Source organism: Patella vulgata, chromosome 2, assembly GCF_932274485.2.
Source record: "Patella vulgata chromosome 2, xgPatVulg1.2, whole genome shotgun sequence".
Lineage (NCBI taxonomy): Eukaryota > Metazoa > Mollusca > Gastropoda > Patellidae > Patella > Patella vulgata.
Genome location: NC_065880.2, coordinates 39,240,146 through 39,265,301, shown reverse-complemented (window position 1 = coordinate 39,265,301; position 25,156 = coordinate 39,240,146). Strand labels below are relative to the sequence as shown.

Below are 25,156 nucleotides of genomic sequence, written 5' to 3'. Positions count from 1 at the left end.
TTTACCATTGGTAAACGCATCGTGTACCATATTGCGTTTCAGCGCCATTTGTAACAAGGGCCTCGAAAAACGAGGCTAGGTATATTCCACAAGTAATGTCAAACGATGACTTCATATTCTTATCTGGAGAGCATGCGCAATAAATACTCTCAGTGTAGGCTGGAATAAGAGAGAGAGAGAGAAATGGGGTTTAACATCCACTCGACACAAACTAGGTCATTTCGGGACTAACATATGGTTTAATTTTATTTACATAATTCGCTTGTGCGTAGGGGTCTTTAGCAATGGGAGGAAACCGGAGGACCCGGAGAAACCCACGAGGTTGGACAGGCGACCCTACTCCTTGTCACGTACAACCGGGGATTCGAAACCATGCCAGTCGACTCAATGACAGACTTTATGATACAGCGCGCGCACGCTAACCATTCAGCCATCCAACCCCCAGGCTGGAATAACCAGAGGCTAGAGACTGTCATTTGATTAAGACTTTTGGTGTATTTCACCAAATATAGCTGGCTTGAAATTAAAGTAAAAACAGAAATAATTGAATGTAAATCAGTTTATATACATTCGTATTACATTATTATATGCGTTGCAACCCATTTGTGTCAATTTTTAGGTCCCAAATATTAGCGATTTAGCTCCTTTAAGTATTATTGCAGTTTTCTATTGGTTTCCCCACAGATTGTCTTGACTTACTCCATTTAATTTCTACCAGGGCATTTTTTGGGGGGTGGAAAAATATAATGAAGCAATCTAACACAACACAGGATTGCGGAGTAGTTTTCCATTGTTATGGTATTTATTTTTCTTACAGAGAAACAATTTTCTTCACTAAGATTTGTAAACACTATCTGAGAACAACCAACTTTATAGTCAACTTGAACCATTTCCTGGGGCAAAAGATGCAATTGACTTGTGAGAGAGAGAGAGAAATGGGGTTTAAAGTCCACTCGACACAAACTAGGTCATTGCGGGACTAGCATATGGTTCAATTTTATTTCAATAATTCGCTTGCGCGTAGGGGTCTTTAGCCGTTGGAGGAAACCAGAGGACCCAGAGAAATCCCACGAGGTTGGACAGGCGACCCTACTTGTCATGTATAATCAGGGAATCGAAACAACGGCAGTTGACTCAATGACAGGCCTTATGATACAGCGGGCACATGCTAACCATTTGACTTGTGTGTGGAAATAGGTGTAATTAGGATTCGAAGAATATTATGCAGAAATGCCATTGTTAATTAAGACAAAACAAAACAGTCTCGCTTGCAAAAAGTATTCATTAGGTATTGTGTCTAAAATTGATCATTGTTGTATCACAGAAGTGATTGGATATTGTGCTTCCCTATTATTTTGGGGCGATTTTACACAACCTATCCACGTTAAAATGTACTCAAATTGATTAACTATAATTAAGAATTAATCAAATTATCATTGGTAGATAATCTTGGGGCATGGATTCAATTGGATTATATAGAGGTCCATCAAAAGATTTCAGCAATCACTGGCTTGTTTTGACAATATCCTGTCGATATCTCTGCAGGGTATGTCGATTGATGAAGATTTTCAATTCATTCATATCTTTGTAAATACTGAAGAGAATTGAACCATTTTTGGAGTGATATTCCTTTTACTATTAGAAATTCAATTTCACAATATTATAGTCTGCAAGTGATTATAAATGACGATTTGAGACATTAATACTCTTTTGACCAAGATTTTCAAAATTAGCTTTGTAAACCATCAGAACTTGAATCTAGGCCTATTCATTTCACTAATGATATAAGAATGACAGGTATTTGTTTTCATCAATGATATTTGTTTATTCACATAGTTCATGCAGTATTTATTGTTTATCAGTACACAATATATCTGTGAAAAATGAGTTTAAATGCACGATAAAACAAAATGAGCAAACAGAAAATCAATATCATATTCAAATATTTAACTTTAATTTCCTAAAAAAAATAAACAATGTTTATAATCTAGCTGGAGCTGTCAATACTTTAAATTATGTAGGCACTAGTTTGTGAACTTCATTATAGACAATTGCATGACACAAAAAAATATATATTAAAATAAAAATAGCACTGGAAAATAATATTCATGAAAAAAGAAACAAAATTATCGTGCATACTATTTCATTGAAATACTAATTATTTATCTCATTATTCTTAAGAATCATCCCATATGAAATACAGACTAGTATGGTAGATAATGCAATACATACAGTTAATGTACAATACTCATCACCGATTATACACTTCAATACCTGTATTATGCATAAATTGTAAACTAACAGTCTTTATAAACCAAGCTATATAATGATATCAAAGAGAGATCGTGCATGCAATATAAGTTATTATTAATCACTACCTTATTCAATTCATTTATAAATTTGTACATCATATACCTTTGCTAAAGTAAATAATTAGTATAGAACGGTATCTAACCAAAAGACTCAACTTTATTTTTGTCTGTGATTTCTTAGTCTTTTGTTATTTATTATGACAACTTTAAGTGAAACATCCACAAAAAGCAAACTGTGCACATGTTTTTTTTTTTTACATTAACAACTTGATCTAAATTTAAGTTTACTTCAGAATAAAGAAAATCAACACCAAAATTAAGAAAATGTATAGAGGGTATATGTATTTACTACTAAAGATGTAGTTATCTAGTTGTCACCTATCTTGCAATTAGAATAACAACAGCATTTGTATAATTTGTTCTTATCCTTTTTGCTTACACTATTCATTTGCAAATAAAATATGTTTGAACTATCTCATCAAGAGCATTGTCGAGATTGTGTGTGACAAAAAATAAACGAACTTGAAGATTTAAAGTGTTCCAACTTCCTAGCATGATGCAATAATTATGTGAAATATAATTAAGTTGCACATTTATTAGACCTAAATCTACTGTAGATAAATCATAAGTTAAAATCAAATTGATACACAACTTGTTTTTATCATGCATAATACCAATTTTAACCCTTACTTCACCAATATATGAAATGATAATGATAGCTGCCTGAACAATAAGAAAAAAAAAAATCAAAATCGTACAATCAAAAAATAAGCACAAAGTTTATCTAACATATAAATGCAATATATGTTTATATGATCCAGCACACACAATCTACTTGGCACAATGTCTTGTCTTCTATTTATCCTATAACAGGATTCAGATATTTTTCTTAGTAATTTTGTTTCACAGTTGATCTCTTTAGGTTTAAAGATCATATATATTCAGTTAAGAAAGTCTATGAAAAATGAATGACAAAAATCCACAAATATAAATTTATAAATAGTACATGTACAATCTAACACAATGACAAACTCTGGTATGCAATTCACAATATATGAGGGAAAGAGCACATTAATGTTGTATTGAAATATTACCTAATTTCTATTCGTTCATGTTGATAAATTGGTCAAGAGAAGCAAGTTTGGATTTTAACAGAATAAGAATAACATATTTCAAGCAACATACCGACAGAAATAAAAATATTTACAGTATTGCACTTCTACATAAAAATTTGTGTTGGGATATAACAGTAAAAATATAATTTCAGATTGACTACTGTTGTCAGAATTAAAAAAAGCTGTAGATATATTTATAATGTCAATAAAAACTTTCCAGTTTTTGAAGTTCAGAAACAAATTAAAGAGGCATTATTCAAGAGCTAAATCTGTCTATTGCAAGTCTTTCTTTAGGCCTTAAATGTTATATAAACTATAAATTAGATATTTATTAACATAACAAGTCCATAATCAACTCTCTAGGCCATAGGATGGCTCTGATTTTAAGTAGATTAGAACAGTTCAACCATTTAATGATTTAATTTAAAAATGGGGAAGTAAGGCTAAATCTCGACCAACCAGTAGAGTGGTTACAATAATAAACAATCAATGCACACATCTTGTTATAACTACAAACATTGATAACTTCACTAATTTGGATGAAATTTTCAATATATTAATTTTGCATTACCGGGTATCAATTTTTGAACTATTATAGCAAAAACTGCAAGCTCTTTATCTAAATCTTACATAAAGCTTCTTTAACTTATAAAATTAAAGTTCATATTTTTTCATAGATGTATAAAGATTAGGGAAATAAATTGAAATTAAATCAAGAGTTTCATGGACATCAAAACACAAATCAAAGAGGACAAACATATAAAGACCTTAACAAAATTTGAAGGAAACAAAAGATGATAGTCTTGTTCAACCACAATCTGATTCAAGACTTGGTCAAATACAGAATATGGATGTGCAGATAATTCATATTTGTCCTTTTCTTTACAAGACTCAAGTAAGTGTAGTCTTGCACAGTTAATCACATTCTGGTTGAGCAAGACTGAAGAGATGTTAACAACACAAAGGACCACAAAAAGATGATGTTTTTAAATTATATTACAAAGCAATAATTACAATTATTATTAGCATAATCTATGTATATTTAGTGTTATTTTATTAAAACTCTGAGAGGTAATTTCCTACTGTACAGTACAATGGCATATATACATATATATATAAAATAATAACAAATGATATCTTACAGTAATGACACAATAATAATTATATAAATGAATTCGGTTTCATAAAAAGCCATTATAGGACTAAGTAAAATTTGTGTTAATTTATAATTATGCCAATATTTTGGCTGGATATTTATATTTTCAAGTGCAATCTACAATTTTTAAATACTGGAGTATTATCTTTACTATTATAAAAATGCAATTTTTACTTTGGGCTGGAGACATCTGTGCATTGGTGAGATGGGCAGTTAAGTCTTTTTAAATTAAATCAAAATTAAACATTTCTTCCAAAAACAGACAGATTTTAAGTTTTTTAAACTGAATGAGCTGCTCAATGTTAGAAAAGACAGTTGATAAGAATATATAAATATCTGAAGATTAAAAGCATCAAATAATTTAAGTGAAAGATTTGTAAAAATTTCAGATAAGACAAAGTACCGAGGACATTTTAATTAAATCCATTCATCCCACAAAAATTTAAGACTAAAACAAGATAATTAGAAATTAATCAGTTTTCATTTGCATGTACATATATTACCTGAGGATAATGTTAAGTAGCAGAAGAAAAACTGATATCACTCCATGCTAGATATTTAAAATACTTGTAAGCTTCTCTATTACAAATGATGCATTCTTTGACAAAAATTCAAAAGATGAAAGGAATGATTCCACAGATGATGCATGATTGCTTGTTCTTCAATTCCAGCATGTATTGTAAACTCCTTTTTCTTATGAAAGGTTGAAGTTCATATTTGTGAATGTGAACAAATTGTAGTTGAATAAAAGTTCAGCCTTTCATTTTGGCTATTTGGAGAAAGAAGTTATAAGTGAATGAATGATGATCAACTTTACCCAAGCTGACTTTATTCCAATTCCAGCTATTTCCATCAAATCACTACACATACAGTAAATGAAAATACCGGCAGGAATTCAACATAAAAAGTAGGCGGAATTGCTGATATCTAGACAAAATTTCCATTTTCATTAGTCTGGTAGATGCAGAAATTATGACGTAATACTGGGTTCCTATGTTCTTAAAGCAGTGGATCATAGTGCAATGAGATCTGATTAAGATTTGAACTGTTATTCGTATGATGATAATGACACTTTTCCTGTATGACAGAACAAGTAAATGATATTTTAGCTAAATGGTGATAACTACACTGTATATGAAAGTACATGGGTTTATATATTATATATACTCATTATATAAAAACTCTGTAAACACACATTACTTTCAGGTACCATCTGAAATTAACAAAAACATTTCAAATTAGATCATGAAATCATAATTCCATAAAAAGATTAGTTCAAGAATGTTTTCGGATGGTAGATACCAGTGTTAATCTAATTATACGAAAACGTTTTATAATGTGAGTGTGGCCTAATTTGTTTTTAACACTCTGCTGGTCAGATTGACAGATGTTTTCCCAAAAGGATTTGCCTCAAACAAAATGTTAACCCCAAGGATTCTCAGAGAAATCTGCTATGCACATGTCAACAGTAGTTGAATTATATACACAAAATAAATTGGGATGTTTCTAGTACTGTTTCATGTATATATATCAAATTGAGTGAAGGGGGAGTGTCCCAAAGTGTACAGTACAACAATAAAAACATTATATTTCAGTCAAGAATAAACTTCATACAAACCTTTCGTTTTATTTGCTGATTCTATTATCTGCATTAAACAACGACCAAATTCTTCAATGATCATTCGTTCCTGAACAACAGGAGGCATTTTTAATCTTTCAGCTTCTTCAGCTTGTGCTAATAAACATGCACATGTTGCTTCTGCTACCTCTGCTGTTATCAAGGTATACGGTAATCTGTGATAAAAACAAGTATTATAGTTAAAGTGATCAGTAACTAAAATTTCACTCATGAATTCCTTGAATTAATATATATATATATATATATACCTCACATTTCATATATTCTCAAAATTATTTCAAATTGTTACAGAAAACTATAATTCCACTCATTCCGAAAATGCTGATGGAAGCATAACATAAAAGCAAAAAGATATCAAAACTCTTGAATCTTACACATATAGGTATCTATTCCATGAGACTTTAATATATGTAGGACCCAGAAACCCCCCCAAAATGGAATAAAGTTATCAAGGGAGACATTAGTAGAATCCAAATATCAATTAGTATAGAAAATATAAAGGAACTTACCTTTCACCATTCGATGAGGGTAATGGTTTTGATGGTAAACCTGACATCTGTGAGGAAAATTTACTTTTAGCTGCTGTTTGTTGTTGAACACGAACTTCAGCAGCATCTGCCAGATGCATTAAAGTTTTTCTTTCTGGACTTTCTTCAAAATTTTTACAACCAATACATTTACAAGAACTTGAGCACATAATTTTCGCCTAGAATAAGAATTAACATAGTAAATCACACAGCAATTGAAAGACCAAAATCAAGAGCCTACTGATTGATAATAATAATAATACCAAGATTTCTTAGTTGTCAGAATCTAGGCACATTTGCAGATTTTTTTTTAAATGAGCCTTCAACTCGGGAGACAATCTCACGTTAATCAATTATATTTTGTTTCATTTTTCATATTACACTACATTGACATCTCCATCATCAACCAACCAATACATTGTTATGGATTATGGTAAATTGTGGGAACCTTAATGGACAATGTTGCTGTCCAATAGTTTTACATGTGATAAAACTGGGTAACACATTCAAAATATAATTTTAGCATAGATATCTTTTACTATGGTTGATCTGTAACAAAGATTAGAAGAATCTGAATAATTATTGTTACTAACTGAAGTAGAGAGCAGTTGTAGCTACATGGATTGATAATTCATGTTTACTGATTATAGTATTTAAAATATGTAGAACTCAGTTTGTATCTTCTGTATAACCAGCCACAAAAGTGTAATATATTTTGAGCTGAAGTAAAAACTCTGTATTACCTCATAACATTCACAGTAATTTTTAAGGCAACCAGATCGTTTGCAATTACATCCTTTATTATGTTTTCTGTGATTAACACCATGTTTTCCTTTACCTGTAAATTGAATAAAACACAGGAGTTTTTAACATCTATATTAATTATATAACAGAGATTCATAATGTATTCAACAGACCGGTTTCCATTGATATTGCTTGCCCCATTCTTGCATTTTTTTTGTTATTAGAACCTGAATTTGTTTCTACTATTATTCAAACACTATGCTTAAAAATTTTATATAAATTTTCATTAAAAGACAACTTAAATTTACCTATTTTGGGATGAAATGCCATGGGATTTCGATCAAGGCAGGATTTAATTGCACGAGATCGTTCTTCCTCATGTTCTAAGTTGTTGGCACAATTTAAACAATTACAGTTATGACAGAATTCTCCATTTGCAAAGCAATCACAGTATCTGAAATGACAATTATTATACTGAACAATCAATTGAATTTAGTCAATTTTGGATGACGGACAGGAGTGGAGGGGGAACAATCTACAACCACATTTCAATGTAGGTGTATAAAAACACCTACTTTATTCATTAGGTTTCAATTGAACATATGAGGAATGTCAACCCTAAAATACAGGATTCTACACAGATCTAGATAAGTTTATAGAGTTGACATTTGTCAAGACACTGTGGAAATCTAATCAATAAGAAGACACATTATAGTTTAAATTCAAATCAAAGAATCTGATAGGACTATTACAACCTGGCTCAGTACTACTGATTTGTCATTATTGGTTGCCTTATTAAAAATGTTTACCCCTATAATTACTTATTAATATCTCCATTGTTAATTAATGCCAATCATCAGTGGTCTCACTAATCCTTTATATGCACCTTGCCTTTGATCATGTAGCTTTCATGCCTTGGATCTGGTTGTTGTCGTGCATGGTTTCTGATTTGTTGTTATTGCTTGTCTATATATATAATTGCCCTACACATTTGTTACGGTACTTGCTTGAAAACGTTGAGAGAATACTCTTCGAAATGTGGCCTAAATAAATCAGTAATTGTTCTTTCATAAGTATGTGTTATAATTTATTATTACTGACACTTTCCCTTTAAAAACTTAAGTTTATTAATCTGTCAGTTTGTGGCATCAGAGTCAAAATTTACCGAAAAAGTTTGGTTTTGGCAATTAAGTTTTATGAGTACTTACAATTTTAAACACTGTGATTTAGTACAGTTACATGGCTTCCTTGGTCTTGCACCAGTTGCTTCAATAGTTCCACTGTAAAGTATCAAAAATATTTTTAAAGATAGGTTTCCAGGCAACGAAACATACGCCACATCAGCTAAGTCGTCTGAGCAGTCAACAAGAGATGTTGCATATTTTTTCTATTGTTGGTAATGAAAAATTTATAATCTGATTAAGAGTAACAACCCATTAAGTAATTATCAGAAAATTTTTAGAATTGTTTTGGCCTTCAATTCTGTCCCATGCTAACGTTTAGTATACGAAACATTTAATATCATGGATTTAGCTGTTCAAGTTATCAAAATTCATTGAAAATCAAAATATTTGTTGGTCTCAAGACCTTAAACTCTGTGTATCAAGATTTTTCAAAGTGATCAAGGGCAGTAATTATCAGAAATCATTAAAAATCACTAGCCTTCTTTGTCTCATAGTCAAAATTTAATGTATAAATTTAAAGTCAATCGGATATTAAATTTACCCTCTAGAGCAGTGGTGGGCAAACTTTTTAGGTGAAGGGCCAAATACAAAGTCATCAAGGGCCATAACTTGTTGAAAATCAATAGGCTTGAGCTCAAACACTGTGTATAAATTCAAAGTCAATCGGATATTAAATTTAGCCTCTAGAGCGTCCACAAGATATTTCAAACTGATCAAGGGCCATATTAACTTTAGCCTTTAGAGCGTCCACAAGCAATGTTGACGCCGGACAGATGGACAGGGGTCACAACAAAATACGACAACAGTTCAAATGCATTGAAAATGCAGCAGAATTTGTATAAATTTATAAACTATACTGCATAAACATGAAATTTTAGCTTAGGATAATAAAATCTTAAAATTTGGCTTTTATATAAATATGACAATTAGAACCACCAGTTTCTCTGGGATCATCAAAAAGAGGGAGCCATGATGGCCAAGTCAGTAAGGCGATAACTCACGACCAGGAGGTCAATTGATGCCGGTGTAGGTCAGGGGAAGTTCCTCAGGATTCTCAAGCATTGATACGGCAAGCAGCAGTTTTTGGCTGTTCGGGTCCTGTGTACACATTGGTGTGCACGTAAAAGAACCTTGAACATTGGAATTGACTTAAACAAAGTGCACAGGGAATGCAAGAGAGCCCATGGATTACACTTTTAAGTTATACGGTTAGTGCAGAAAAGTAGGGCATCAAACCCCACCTCATTTCAATTCTATGTTTCAATAATCATACAGGTATTGTTAATGGTATCAAGTTAATCAACAATACCTTGTATGAGTATCATAACAGTTTGAAATATATATTTAGTAGAATATATATATATTCATTATATTATTACTTTATCAATAAAAGACCATATTTACCCATTTAAGTTTGGAGCATTTCTGGCCACAGCATTAGCAGTGATGGTAGGATCACTACTAGCAATATTAATAAAATCTGATGGGGGTCTTTGAGCTGTTGTGGCTGATAAATTTGACACACTTGGACCTTTCTGTTGCTGTGCCATCTGTAAAAGATTTACGTATAGAACTGATATAGGTCTGAAATGCGTAAATATCAAAAGGGACTGAGATCTTGGGGATATAAAAATATGTTTTATGTTTCATCAAAATCGGATAAAAACTGTGATCTCTATAGGGTCCACGACCTTCGAATACATATTTTTACACAATTTGTGTACACAGAGCGACCATTTTGTCGGGCCGTTTCATTTCAATTTTCCTGAAATTCAACCTTCATTATGGTGAAATGGTGATATATTTAAACATTTTTTTAAATAGCAAAAAAAATTGTGACCTCCAGAGAACCTGCAAGCTAAAACTGCGATTTTTCAAACAATCAGAGACAATATTCCAAGAAGTTATGTTTGGATATGCGCGATTATCAAAAGGAACCACGATCTTAGTGTGTAACGGTGATATATTCACACGTTTTTTTTTAAATCGGATAAAAATTGTGACCTCTACAGGGACCAAAAGCTAAAAACATGATTTTTTGTGCTATCAAGGGCTATAAATCAGGAAGTTACGATCCGATATGCGCGAATATCAAAAGGAACCAAGATCTTTGGGTTATCAACATGTGTTTCAAGTTTCATCAAAATCGGATTAAAATTGTGAGCTCTAGAGGGTCCACAACCTTGATATACCAGATGTTTACACTATTTGCGTACGAGGGCCGGCCATTTTGTCCGGCAGTTTTGGCCTGATTTTCATGAAAATTCAATCGCAACCAACATTATGGTGTAACAGTGGTATATTTAAACGTTATTTTAAATCGGATCATAATAGTGAAGTCTAGAGGGACCACAAGCTTAAAACCTGATTTTCGTACAATCAGGAGCCATAATTCAAGAAGTTACGATCCGATCCGAATACGACCAAGATCTTTGGGTTATAAACATGCATTTCAAGTTTCATCAAAATCAGGTGAAAATTGTGACCTCTAGAGTCTCCACAAGCTAAAAAATTGATTTTCCGTACAATCAGGGGCCAAAATCCATGAAGTTATTTTCCGATACATGCCAATATCGAAAGGAACCAAGGTCTTTGGGAGATAGACCTATATTTTAAGTTTCGTCAATGTCGGATAAAAATTGTGCCCTGTAGAGTGTCTACAAACAAATTGTGGACAGACGGACGGGCAGACGGCATAATATGTCCAATATAAATAGGTACAACCCTATGATGGATCATTCAGAATTGGATCCAAATCTGTTAATAATTGCAGCCTATATATCATTTACAGACAAAATATTAACAAAAAGTGGGTGTGGCACGGGCCAATTTGATACCACTGGGATGATAACTTTTCTCGTTCAGGTTCAACAAGGGCCATAACTCTAGAAGTAATTAACGGAAATTACTGAAATTCAATAGGGTTCTTAGTTTCACTAACTTGAATAAATGCATATAAATTTAATACAGATTGGGCGATAACTTATGGATCCAAATCTGTTAATAATTGCAGCCTATATATCATTTACAGACAAAATATTAACAAAAAGTGGGTGTGGCACGGGCCAATTTGATACCACTGGGATGATAACTTTTCTTGTTCAAGGTTCAACAAGGGCCATAACTCTAGAAGTAATTAACGGAAATTATTGAAATTCAATAGGGTTCTTTGTTTCACTAATTTGAATAAATGCATATAAATTTAATACAGATTGGGTGATAACTTATGGAGTTTGAGCGTTCACAAGCTGTAACAAAGTGACACAAGGGCCACAAATCTAGAAGTAAGTAACAGAAATTGCTGAAATTCAAAAGGCTTCTTCGTTTCACTAACTTACATGATGCATATAAACTTAATACAGATCGGATGATAACTTTTGTTGTTGGAGTGTTCACAAGGTTCAACAAAGTGAAACAAGTGCCATAACTCTAGAAGTTATATACATAAATTGCCTAAATGCAATAGGCTTCTTTGTTTTACTAATTTAAATGATGCATATCAATTTCATACAGATTGGATGATAACTTCTGTTGTTAGAGGGTTCACAAGGTTCAACAAGATGAAACAATTTCCATAACTCTAGAAGCAATAAACGGAAATTGCTGAATTTCAATAGGATTCTTTGTCTAACTTCTGTAAACAAAAAATTGTGAACGATAGATGGACGGAGGTGATGACAAAATACGGCGACATTTCCATGTGGGCATAAGAAAACTGATGAATATATTTTAATTGTAGTACCTGAGCAACATAATTAGCTGGTACAAGAGCATAACCTTGTATATTACTACCCGTGGGTAATAGAGTGGCTCCAGGTATTAGTTGGGACAGAGACTGACTGGTACTAGATGTTGATGGTACAGGACGTATTTGAGTTAATGGAGAGGGTGTTGTAGGTGCTGTAGATCGATTCTGATTTGGTTGTGCTGGTAATAATATCCGCTGTATTGTCTGTGTATTTTGTAAACTAGTTCCTGCTTTTGATGTAACCTATAATAAACCAACAATAAAATCATAAAAATATAACAGACAGCTAGGCAATTATAAACTTCTCAAAATATGTACGGAAATAGTTAATGAACTTTGCTTAATACATAATGTACAGACATATACAGTATACACCTACATGTATGTTCATAAAAAAATTCATTTAAATTAATATTGGCAAAATGATTTGAACATGTCGGAATGCTCAAAGTCTAGTAATGAGCTACAGACAAATCAAGTGAAAATATTGATTTTGATCGCAATTGAGTTTTCACAAAAATGAGTCTATAAATATACTATCTATATCGACCCCATTCGCAACTCTTCAAAATTGGGGCTCATGCTCGTGGGTTTTGTTGTCAATGTCCTTGTTACGGCAGTTCTGGTATATAATGGTGTTTAAATGCAACAATGGCGTTACACATGTTACAAACTTTAATAACAATCCTGTACGACTATGAAAAAACTGTTATTTCAATGCTTTTTCAATGGTAAATAAAAATTTTACTTCCATGCGATTTAATTTCTTTTTAGTGAATTATTCACTATATAAAATGAAAAATGAATGTATAAATGTATACAACCCCCTCCCCCCGAAAAACATCTAAAAATGACATATTACATGATCAAGTATCAAATATACGGTGAAAAACGCCAATAGTTGCCATTTTGAAAAACAAGATGGCGCATGTAGTCGGATTGATAACTTATACTACAACATTTGTATTCTGTACTCCTTAAAACCTATAAAATGACATTACACACGGTTTATTAGCCTTTACACATAACACACGCCGTACAATAGATGAATTAGCATGCACATAAAACAACAAAACTAAGTATTACAAGAGCATCGCTAACGCTGCAATACACCCACATTCCAGCTTTGATTGATATGGTACTTTTTAAAACGAAGAAAATGAAATATGAAATGGCTGTAATATGACAAGAGGCAAAGAAGGCTTGGCATTGGGTTTGTTTTGCCAAATTTACAGACAAATTATTAACAAAAAAGTGGGTGTGACACTACCCCAGGAGGTCTGGACATGCACCAAAATAAATAGTTGCTGTCTTTGCGGTATAACTTATAAGGAATAAATATGCAAAGTTTCAAGATGATCTATTCAGAATTGCAGCCTGTAGATGATAAATACAAAAATTGGGTGTGGCTCTGCCCCTGGGGGTTGGATATGGAACAATATAAATAGGTACCACCCTGTTATTGTAATGACAACATCAACAGTTGCCGTCCTTAAGAAGGAATAAGTATACCAAGTTCCAAGATAATCCATTCAGAATTGTGGCTCTCAGGTGCTAAAATCAAAAATTGGGCGTGGCTCTGCCTCTGGGGGTCGGGGCATTCACCATAATCAATAGTTAACACCCTTAGGCTATAAGGAATACATATGCCATGTACCAAGTTGATCCATTCAGAATTGCGGCCTGTAAATGTAAACGATAAACACAAACATTGGGTGTGGCTCTGCCCCTGGGGGTCGGGACATCCAGTTGTCATCCTTAGGCTATAAGTAACACATATCCCAAGTTCAAAGACAATCCATTAAGAATCGTGGCCTGTAGGCAACATACAGAGACACACAAACATTGGGCGTGGCTCTGTCTCCGGGGGTCGGGCATGCACCAAAAATAATAGAGGCCAGCCTTAGGGTATAAGGAATAAGTACAAAAAAGTTTTCAAGATGATCAATTAAGCATTGCAGGCATTCACCATAAACAATAGGGATGTTCCTTAGGATAGAAGGAATAAGTATACAAAGTTTCATGGTGATAAGTTACGAAATGCGGTCTGTAGATGATAAACAAATACAAGAAATGGGCGTGGCTATGCCACTGGGGGTCGGGCATGCACCAAAAACAATAGGGATCATCCTTGGGGTATAAGGAATAAGTATGTAAAGTTCCAAGATGATCACTTAAGAATTGTGGCCTGTAGGTGACACACAGGAAAAGAAAATGGGCGTGGCTCTGCCCCTGGGGGTTGGGCATGCACCCCAAACGATAGGGATGTTCCTTATGGTTCAAAGAATATAGTATGCCAAGTTTCAAGATGATACGACAAACAAACAAATAAAAAAAAATGGGCGTGGCTCTGCCCCTGGGGGTGGGCATGCACCAAAATCAAAAGGGATCATCCTTAGGGTATAAGGAATAAGTATGTAAAGTTTCAAGATAATCACTTAAGAATTGTGGCCTGTAGGCGACACAAAGACAGGCAATATACGTCCACTATAAAAAATATACACGAATATGTTCAGGTAGCCAAATATTTAAATTTTCCCGGAACTTCAACACTACTAATAATATTATACATGTAATTATCCTGAAACCAGCTGTTTATTTTAATTTTACATGTTGACATATTATATTACCTGTGAATAAAACTTTAATAAAATTACTCACCAGCTGTCCACCTTGCATTGGTAAAGTTATCTTGACTTGATTTGAATTATTCTGACCAGCTTGGACACTAGCTGGTGCTATTGATCTAACAGACTGTACTGTAGCTGTTGTTACTTTATTCACTGTAAAAAGTTATTGTCAAAAATAACATCAAAAACATAGAGGTGATTTATTTTATATTTGATGGCAACATTATGTAACTGAAACTCTGCTCTACTGAAAAGTAATAGAAACCAAAGTCCATATAAATTTTGAAAACCTAAGGGGTATATGTCATGCAGGTGTGGTCTTAAAACAAAGAGATATGCCCACACAGCAGCTATCTCTTGAAAAAACCAGCGGCTGCCAGGCAGAATACGCCCACATTTTCGAGAGATGGATAGAGAACGAGCTAATAAGAAAGTGATTTTTCCTACAATCAAGGGCCATAATTCAGGAAATTACAATTCGATATGCGCAAATATCGAAAGGAACCGAAATCTTTGGGTTATAAACTTACATTTCAAGTTTCAACAAAATCGGATAAAAATTGTGACCTCTATAGGGTCCACAACCTTGATATACCATATTTTTAAGCTATTTGAGACCGAGGGGTGGCCATTTTCGATCTTAGCCTTCCTTAGGGTGTAACGGTGATATAATAATACGGTTTTTTAAATCAGATAAAAATTATGACCTCTATAGGGTCCACAAGCTAAAAACGCGATTTTTCGTACAATCAGGGGGCATAATTCAGGAAGTTAAGGAACCGAGATCTTTGGATTATAAACTTACATTTCAAGTTTCAACAAAATTGGATAAAAATTGTGACCTCTATAGGGTCCACAATCTTGATATACCGTATTTTTACGCTATTTGAGAACGAACATCGGCCATTTTGTCTGTCAATTCTGGGCTGATTTTCGCCAAATTCGAACTCGGTCGTCCTTATGGTGTAACGGTGATATAATAATATGGTTTTTTAAATCGGATAAAAATTATGACCTCTATAGGGTACACAAGCTAAAAACGCGATTTTTCGTACTATCAGGGGCCATAATTCAGGAAGTTACGGTCCGATATGCGCGAATATCGAAAGGAACCGAGATCTTTGGGTTATAAACTTACATTTCATGATTCAACAAAATCGGATAAAAATTGTGACCTCTATAGGGTCCACAAGCCAAAAACGTGATTTTTCGTACAAACAGGGGCCATAATCCATAATCCATGAAGTTTCGATCCGATACATGCCAATATCGATCTTTTGGAGATACACCTATATTTCAAGTTTCGTTAAAATCGGATAAGAATTGTGACCTGTAGAGTGTCCACAAACAAATTGTGGACGGACGGACGGACGGACAGGGGCGACGGCATAATACGTCCACATGAAAATGTGGGCGTATAAAAAGATAGTTTATGTAAAGGAAAACGTGGATGTTGACAAGAATCTGCCTTCAAGAAACCTGATCTCTTTAGTGTTCAATGCTTTTCCAGACACATAACATATCTCTGAAAGTCCTAGTAGAATGATGAAAATCAACAGAGTTCATACTCGCTGATCCCCATGCTTCACACCAAATTTGAACTGCAAATTTGACAGAATGACGGACGGATGTGTGTGTTACAACATAATACTATACACACACACTGAAATCTGGGAATATAATAATGTAACTAACCTGTTCCAGGTGATGGAGACACAAGACGAACATAAGTAAAACGACTACCAGGTACCTGTATTTGTTGTAAGTTAGATGTACTAATAGTAACAGGTCGTATAGATTGCTGAGCAGGTGCTATATTTGGTACTGTTTTTACTGTGCTTGTCTGAACTTTTTGCTGGAAAATGATTAAAACCAATAATAAACCCAGCCACACATAATAGAATATTTGATTATAATTTCAAAAATCAGGGGCATTTAAAGATATTTGTCCACTGAAAATACTGCCTGGTGTTTCTACACTATGGGTGAGTCACATTTTCAGTTAGGATAACTAACAAGTGGACTTCATCGCCCACCAACGGGTTGCATTAGGTAATAGGTTATCAAGTCATTAATAATTTCCTACGAGAAAATGTCTACACTTGCTCGATCTTGTGGCCAAGCAATTTTATTTTAAACACATTACCATAGGTACATGTACCTAAAATCCAACATTACTAATATAAAATAAGAAAATGTCTAAATTTATACCTTTCAGGTTCTCCAGATCCGCAAGCCTTGAAATAAGGCAGTTGTCACATTGTCAAATACAAATTAGGATATTGTCAGTCATAATGCCTCTGGTGCCTTTTATGCCTGTACAGATTTGCCTTTTTTCAGTGTTATAATAATAGATAATTTTAATACATGTCTGGGAAGTGGCCATTTTGTCGGGCAGTTTCAGTCCGACGAATTTTCACGAAATGAATTCAACCATCATTATGATATATTTGAACGTTTTTTGAGACCTAGAGGGTTTACAAGTTAAAAGGAAGTTACGATCTGATGCGCAAATATCGATTAGAACCAAGATCTTTGGGATATAACCATGTATTTTAAGTTTCATCAAAACTGGATAAAAATTGTGACCTCTAGAATGTCCACAACATTGATATTACATACTTTAACACTAGAGTGGCCATATTTTCTGGCAGTTTTGGTCTGATTTTCATAAAATTCGAACTCAATCATCATTATGGTGCAACAGTGATATATTAGAAGGTTTTTTTTATTTTTACATCAGATAAAAATTTTAACTTTTAGGGGGACCGGAAGTTAAACACATGATTTTTCGTACAGTCAGGGACTATAATCCATGAAGTTGCAGCCCGATATGTGCGAATATGGAAAGGAACCAAGATCTTTGGGTTATAACATACATTTCAAGTTTCGTCTAAATTGGATAAAAATTGTGACCTTCAGAGTGTCCACAAGCTAAAAATGTGATTTTTCATACAATAAAGGCCTGGGCTATAATCCATGAAGTTTCGATCCGATACATGCCAACATCGAAACGAACCAAGATCTTTTGGAGATAAACATATATTTCAAGTTTCGTCAAAATCGGATAAGAATTGTGACCTATAGAGTGTCCACAAGTAAATTGTGAATGGATGGATGGACGGACGGACGGACAGACAGGAGCGACGAAAATATACGTCAACATGAAAATGTGGGCGTATAAAAACCTATGGAGAAAATGTGTGAAATTGACTAAATTTCAGGAACCCCCACTTACTCACACTCCCCAAAAAAACTGAATACGCACAACCCAGACAACATCTACCATATTTGGATCAAATCTACATGTATTACGCAGAAAACATCGAAGAAAATGTAAAACATAAACGGGCAAAGGTATGACAAACCCTTTTTGCAGTTGGAACAATGGGCATTATACACTGATTTTCATTTTTTTTTTAAATTGTATTGTAATTCGACGACATTGTGAAAATTGTTAATAAATCTGCACAACTATTCATCAGTGTCCAGTTAATCTACTGGTACTACATATATGTATGTAAGCTTATATAATAATTTTTAACCTATGCATGTACTTTGCGAAAATAAAATCATACAAACATTGATCAAGTGTAGAGTATATATACATAACACACATGTACATGTAGATAGATATGTGTCAAGATTAAAAGACCTACATGTATTCATTGAAAATTATATCCTGGTATATACAGCGGTCCAAGCTTTATGTACAATAGCCTATTATACACAATAGACCAGTAATGTCATTTGATATTTAACTATGTATAACTTTATATTTCAATAGATCCAATAAATGATATTCAACATAAATGTCACTTTTATTATATATAGATAGACAAGATTAATATGCATGATTAATACTTACCACTGCTTCAGGGATAAATGTACATACATGATACAAGTTACACAATTAAGTCTGCTTTCAAATTATATAAATGTAAGTGACCTCCCTAACCTCCAAAAAACTTTAGCCAAATACAAATATCATTAACCAAATCAGATAATTGTAACCAAATTATTTATTTATTCATTTGTTACAATTATTAACCTACATTCAAGTTTAAATGGTTAATGTAGTACACAAGGGTATTATTTCATTCCCAGGGCCAGTCCAGACTGTTCCAAAGTTCGCAAAAAGAATTCCAACTAAAAATCAAAGATTATGCTTTCAGGTCAGGTCCCTCCATTTAAAATTGAGCCCCTGTCAGAATATGTATGAAATACTAAATTATAACAGTCAACTCTATTTAAAAACTAAATCTTGCATCGCTGGTTTTATTTTTTTACTACCATAACAACTGTCCCTCAACGGCTGTACGAAATATATGTACATGTAATTCGGCATTGGACATCATGTCAAAAAATATATTTTTAATAATAATAATGTACATTTATCATTGCGCTCACTCCATCCATATTGCATGCTCTAAAGTCTAAGCACATGGAAGATATTAGCCAATCCTGATAATAAGTAACAAACAAATGAGTTTGGATTTGAACACAGCTATAATATTTGAGAACTCTGTGTCTCCAATGGTAGGTTATTCCACAGACACAGTCCACAAGCACTGAAGGCTTTATCCCCATAGGATTTCAGATTACAGTAGGTCATCGCGATGATTTGACGGGACACGATTATTTTGTCATTTTTTGTTGAAAATTGCCACGATAACGCCACAATAAATAACTCGGTCAAGCAGTCGCTATCATGTGACACGACAACCAATGATGGCTTATTTTGTGAGCGAAGTGGATGATTTGGTTGATATGACTGAATGAGATCTGTGAGGTAAGATTGGTGAAACCATTAAATGACTGTATGATCGAAATTAATTTAATATCTGCGTGGGATTCATGGTGTTGGGGATTCACAATCTGTGTGAAGATTACAACAGCCAAGCCTGGAAATAAGGCACCTGTCACAGACAATGTCAGGTACAGACATTGGTGCCTGTCATTTTGTCCAGCACTGATTTGTCTTTTTTATTGATATTATTTATAAATGTCTGGCGCTAAGCTGAAAATGTCAGGTACTATTTATTTCAGTACTGATACAAAGTCAATGGATCGAAACCAGATACATGTACTAAAACAGCGGCTGCCAGACAGGAAACGCCCACATTTTGCAAGAGATGGATAGAGAACAAGCTAAAAACAAGTGCGTTTTTTTGTACAATCAGGGGCAATAATCCAGAAAGTTATGGTCAGAAATGTGCAAATATCAAAAGGGACTGAGATCTTTGGGATATAAAGATAAAAATTGTGACCTCTAGAGGGTCCACAACCTTCGTATTACACACTTCTACACAATTTGTGTACAAAGAGCGGCCATTTTGTCGGGCAGTTTCATTTCGATTTTCCCGAAATTCGGATACAACCTTCATTATGGTGGAATGGTGATGCATTTAAACGGTTTTTAAAATTGGAAATTTTTTTTGACCACTACAGAATCCGCAAGCTAAAAATGTGATTTTTCGAACAATCAGGGACCATAATCCAGGAAGTTAAGTTCGGGTATCCATGGTTATCAAAAGGAACCAAGATCTTAGTGTGTAATGGTGATATAATCACACGTTTTTTTTTTAAATCAGATAAAAATTGTGACGTCTACAGGGACCACATGATTTTTTGTTCAATCAAGGGCCATAATTCAGGAAGGTACGATCCGATATGCGCGAATATCGAAAGGAACCAATATCTTTGGGTTATAAACATGTATTTCAAGTTTCATTGAAATCGGATCAAAATTTGGACCTCTAGAGGGTCCACAACCTTGATTTACCAGATGTTTACACTATTTGCATACTAGGGGCGGCCATTTTGTCCGGTAGTTTTTTCCCTGATTTTCACGAAATTCGAACTCAACAAACATTACGGTGTAACAGTGATATATTCAAACGTTTTTTTTAAATTGTGACCTCTAGAGGGACCACAAGCTAAAAACGCAATTTTTCGTACAATCAGGGGCCATATTTTTGGAATATTTGGGTTATAAACATGCATTTCAGGTTTCATCAAAATCAGATGAAAAATGTGACCTCCAGGGGGTCTGCAACCCCGATACACAATATTTTGACATTATTTACGAACGTGGGGCAGCCATTTTGGCTGTCAGTTTTGGTCTGATTTTTACGAAATTTAAACTCAACCATCCTTAGGGTGTAACGGTGATATAATATATTATTCAAACCTTTTTTAAATCAGATAAAAATTATGACCTCGATAGGGTCCGCAAGCTAAAAACACGATTTTTCGTACAATCAGGGGCCATATTTCAGGAAGTTATGGTCCGATATGCGCGAATATCGAAAGGAACAGAGATCTGTGGGTTATAAAGATACATTTCGAGTTTAAACCGAATCGGATAAAACTTGTGACCTCTACAGTGTTCACAAGCTAAAAACGTGATTTTTCGTACAATCAAGGGCCATAATCCATAGTCCGATACATGCCAATATCGAAAGGTACCGAGATCTTAGGGTGATAAACCTTTATTTCAAGTTTCAATGAAATTGGATAAAAATTGTGACCTGTAGAGTGTTCACAAACAATTGTGGACGGACGGAGGACAGGTGCGATGACAATATACATCCACATGAAAATGTGGGCGTATAAAAAGACACAACAGCCATGCAATCGAAACATAGATTTCCACTATGTACAGTTCTATGATCAAAAGAAGTGTTCATGTCAGAATTCAAAGATCTATTAATCGTAAAAAAAATTCATTCGCCAGAATTTTCGCTGGGATGTCACATTTTATCGCCAATGATACGAATCATTGCCATTGTGGAATGCCTACAGCAGTCACTGACTTATACATGTTTCTTTCACAATAAATTTACACACTAAATTGGTCTTGTTCTACTGCTCCATATGTGTGCATCTTCTAACACACAGTGTAAGCCTACATGTACAGTATACAAGATGCTATCACATTTAAACAAACACACATTCTTGTACCATGATAACAAAAATATAATTATACAAATTTGGATGACCAACAGATAAAACTTGGAGATAGTAACACAAATTCAGACTTTGAGGTGAAATGTTTTTAAGTGATCATATACATACACATTAATAAACCATAATCATGATGTTGACATGGCAATGTCTACAAACATTTTCATACATCATCAATGATGCAACCCTTTTTCTAGGCCTTTGCGGTATACTTACTTGTAAACTCACTACACCTGTTGGTGTTTGTTTAATTATGACCTTAGATGGTGACATGGTTATTACTGGCTGTTTTAAACTGTTTGATAACACTGAAGAACTGTACACAGTGGGGTATCTCTGGGGAGATTTTGCTGAAACTGGAATCATTGTTACTTTAGTCGGTGTTTTGATGGGTGAAATAGGTATTTTATTTATTGGCACAATTCCCTTGGTAGGAGTTTTTTGTAATGCTAGAATAGTTTTTCCACCAGAAGAAACAACACCTTGAGATGATATAGTCACAGTTTTGGTTGGACTATTCATACCACTCGTTTGAGTTACAGTCTGAACCTGTGGGACAATACTGATACCGCTTGGTAATGAAGCAAATAAGGTTTGACCCTGTGCATTCGCCATCTGAACAGGTACTGCTTGTGGCTGACTAGTTGAGGGATTTTTTTTAATAATAACTTTCGTGATAACGGGATTACCACTATTTCCTGAAGGAGATATCTGCCTCTTCAAGAATTGTTTGTCATTAGTGTGAGTCAAGTCAACTATATTTGTTAAAGTTTGTCCAGTATTGGCAAGCAAGGAACTAGCATCTGAAGCATCAACAATTATTGGAGTTCCAACTGATTTAACACTAGTACCAGACAACGGCACTGCAGTTTTTGTCACCACCTTCTTCTCAATCAAACTAAACGGTTCACCAGCTGCTGTAGATATATTATTTGAATTAACATTGTTGTTGTTTACTTGGGTAGCCACTGCAGTGGTCACTACAATAGATGTTGAAGTGTCATCTTCTTGCTTTACTGTGGTGGTATCTGAATAAAATAAATAAAACAATATAATGCAAATTATTTCTAGTACAAACAACTCAAAATTAAATGACACAAAGACTGATATTATTAATCAGTATGAACTCTTAACATCAAATAAATAGGGCTTAAAATCCTACTTTTCTGCACCAACTGCTTGCCTTTTAATAAAAGATGGGCTGTCAGACAATGAAACATACATGTATGCCAACACCACCTAAATCATCCGAGCAGTCAACAAAGGTTGTCACTCATTTATTCTTTTGTTCATAATGTGGGTCCAATCATAATTTTCGTTGTTTCCCAGTTCACAAGGTTCTAAAACTACAACATGAAACAAGGACATTAATTCTGGAAGTAATTTACAGAAATTGTTGAAATTCAACAGGTTTTTTTGTAATATTAATTTCATACAGATCAAATGAAAACATTTGTTCAAGCGTTCACAAGGTTCAACAAAAGGAAACATGGGCCATAACTCAAAAAGTGATTAACTGAAATTGCTGAAATTCAATAGGCTTCACTAATTTAAATGATGCATACATGTATGAATTTCATACAGAATGGATGATCACTTTTGTCATCATTAGAGCGTTCACAGGGTTCAACAAAGTGGAACAAGGGCCATAACTCTAGAAGTGATTAACGGAAATTATTGAAATTATGAAATGAAATTTAACATCCTACTGTTCTGCTCCGACTGGGCTAATGAAGAGGGGCATACGCCATACAGTGTGCCATGAGAGAAATTTTACACAGACAGCCGACAGCAGCACTATGGCCTACTCTTACATGTATATCGAATTCCAACTGCCAAGGGACCTTTTACGTGCATGCCAATGTGAACACGGGACCTTGGTTTTTTACACCATCCAAACAATTAGACAACTGTCTTTATCAGGCTCTCCATCCTGCAACACTTGACGAAAAACCTGAACCTCGCTGGAAAAACCTGATGAACATTCTCTGCCAACTCCGGGATCGAACCCATGACCTCCAGGCTAGCGAGCCAGAAATATTGTCAATAAAGTAAATCAAGCGTTGTTTTTATCAAAATTGACCCAGACATTCATCTGCGCAACTAGGATTAGGTTAGTAGGTCTAAGTACTTTGATTGGCTATTGTACATGAGACCTGGCCTTCATGAGGTCAAGATGTCAAATTTAAAATGTTGGGGAAAGCTAGATGGAATTTATACCCATTTCAGGTAGGATTATATGCTTGATTGTAGTTGGATGTCGCAGAAATTTAATAAATAACAATAATCAATCGTTGTTTTGAAGGAAAATTTTGCCTATTTGAAACCCAATATGATAATCATTGAGGTTGGCCAGATGGATCTATATAGTACCATCTCTTATCTTGAAACACAGAGGTTGAGAAATTCGGATTCGTAACTTCACTTATTACAGATCTGTGCAGAGGGCAACAGAATTCCAACCTGGTCAGTGGATTTGTCATATTATCCCCTCCTGTTTTCAGGAATTAAAAACTGTATTTCGGTGATGAATAGCTTTGGATAGACATCTAAAATCTCATAGTCAAACTTTGAAAATGCTATATTATTTCTTGAATGAGAACACTTAAATTTGTGTAGCCCAAATATGATGAAACAAGCATAAATGTCATTTATAGGTTGCATCTGAAGATTGAATGACCCGCCATGTCAACGCAAAAATTGCAGGGAAATTTAAACTGCTCGACCGTTTCCATTCATACTTTTCAGTTAGAATATTTGCTTTTGACAATTGTTAATTGAGACCTATCAAATCACAACCATATAATATTTCATATAATAAAAATACACGAAGTTCTTTGAGGAATTATTTGCATATTTAGTGAACGACTTTCCACGCAAAATGATCCGCTTGGCCGTGTTTACCAAATAGGGTACGCGGACAGAGACAGGTGCGTTTCCCGTGACCCGCCCGACGATCGCCTATCGAACCAACTGGTTTATTTACTCGATAATTATTGCTAAAATCTGCTAACTGATGATGATTTTAGTTTCTTCTACACGTACCTGATCCTTTCGCAGGCATTTCTGTATTTGTTCAAAATCACGCGCCCACCATTATCATCCCATAATATTCAATATGTCACTCTCCGC

At 34.2% G+C, this 25,156-nt stretch overlaps 1 protein-coding gene across 1 annotated transcript; it reads right to left on the bottom strand.

The window, feature by feature from the left end:
- Positions 1–1,937: 1,937 nt before the first annotated feature.
- Positions 1,938–25,147, bottom strand: LOC126810696 (protein lin-54 homolog). Its single transcript, XM_050535891.2, has 12 exons — positions 25,070–25,147; positions 22,241–23,052; positions 16,751–16,910; positions 15,087–15,208; positions 12,420–12,668; positions 10,082–10,227; positions 8,702–8,773; positions 7,802–7,947; positions 7,493–7,587; positions 6,732–6,928; positions 6,202–6,377; positions 1,938–5,796 (listed from the first exon to the last, which is right to left on the bottom strand). Exons 1-12 carry the CDS (start codon positions 25,086–25,088, stop codon positions 5,786–5,788), a joined length of 2,205 nt encoding a protein of 734 aa, XP_050391848.1. The 5' UTR covers positions 25,089–25,147; the 3' UTR covers positions 1,938–5,785.
- Between the last annotated feature and the right edge of the window lie 9 nt (positions 25,148–25,156).

Coding starts and splice junctions, on each gene's coding strand:
- LOC126810696 (XM_050535891.2), bottom strand. Junction 12,669..15,086: donor CAATGCAAGGTGGACAGCTG/GTGAGTAATTTT, acceptor GGTTTATTATAG/GTTACATCAAAAGCAGGAAC. Junction 7,948..8,701: donor AAATCACAGTGTTTAAAATT/GTAAGTACTCAT, acceptor TTGTCATTTCAG/ATACTGTGATTGCTTTGCAA.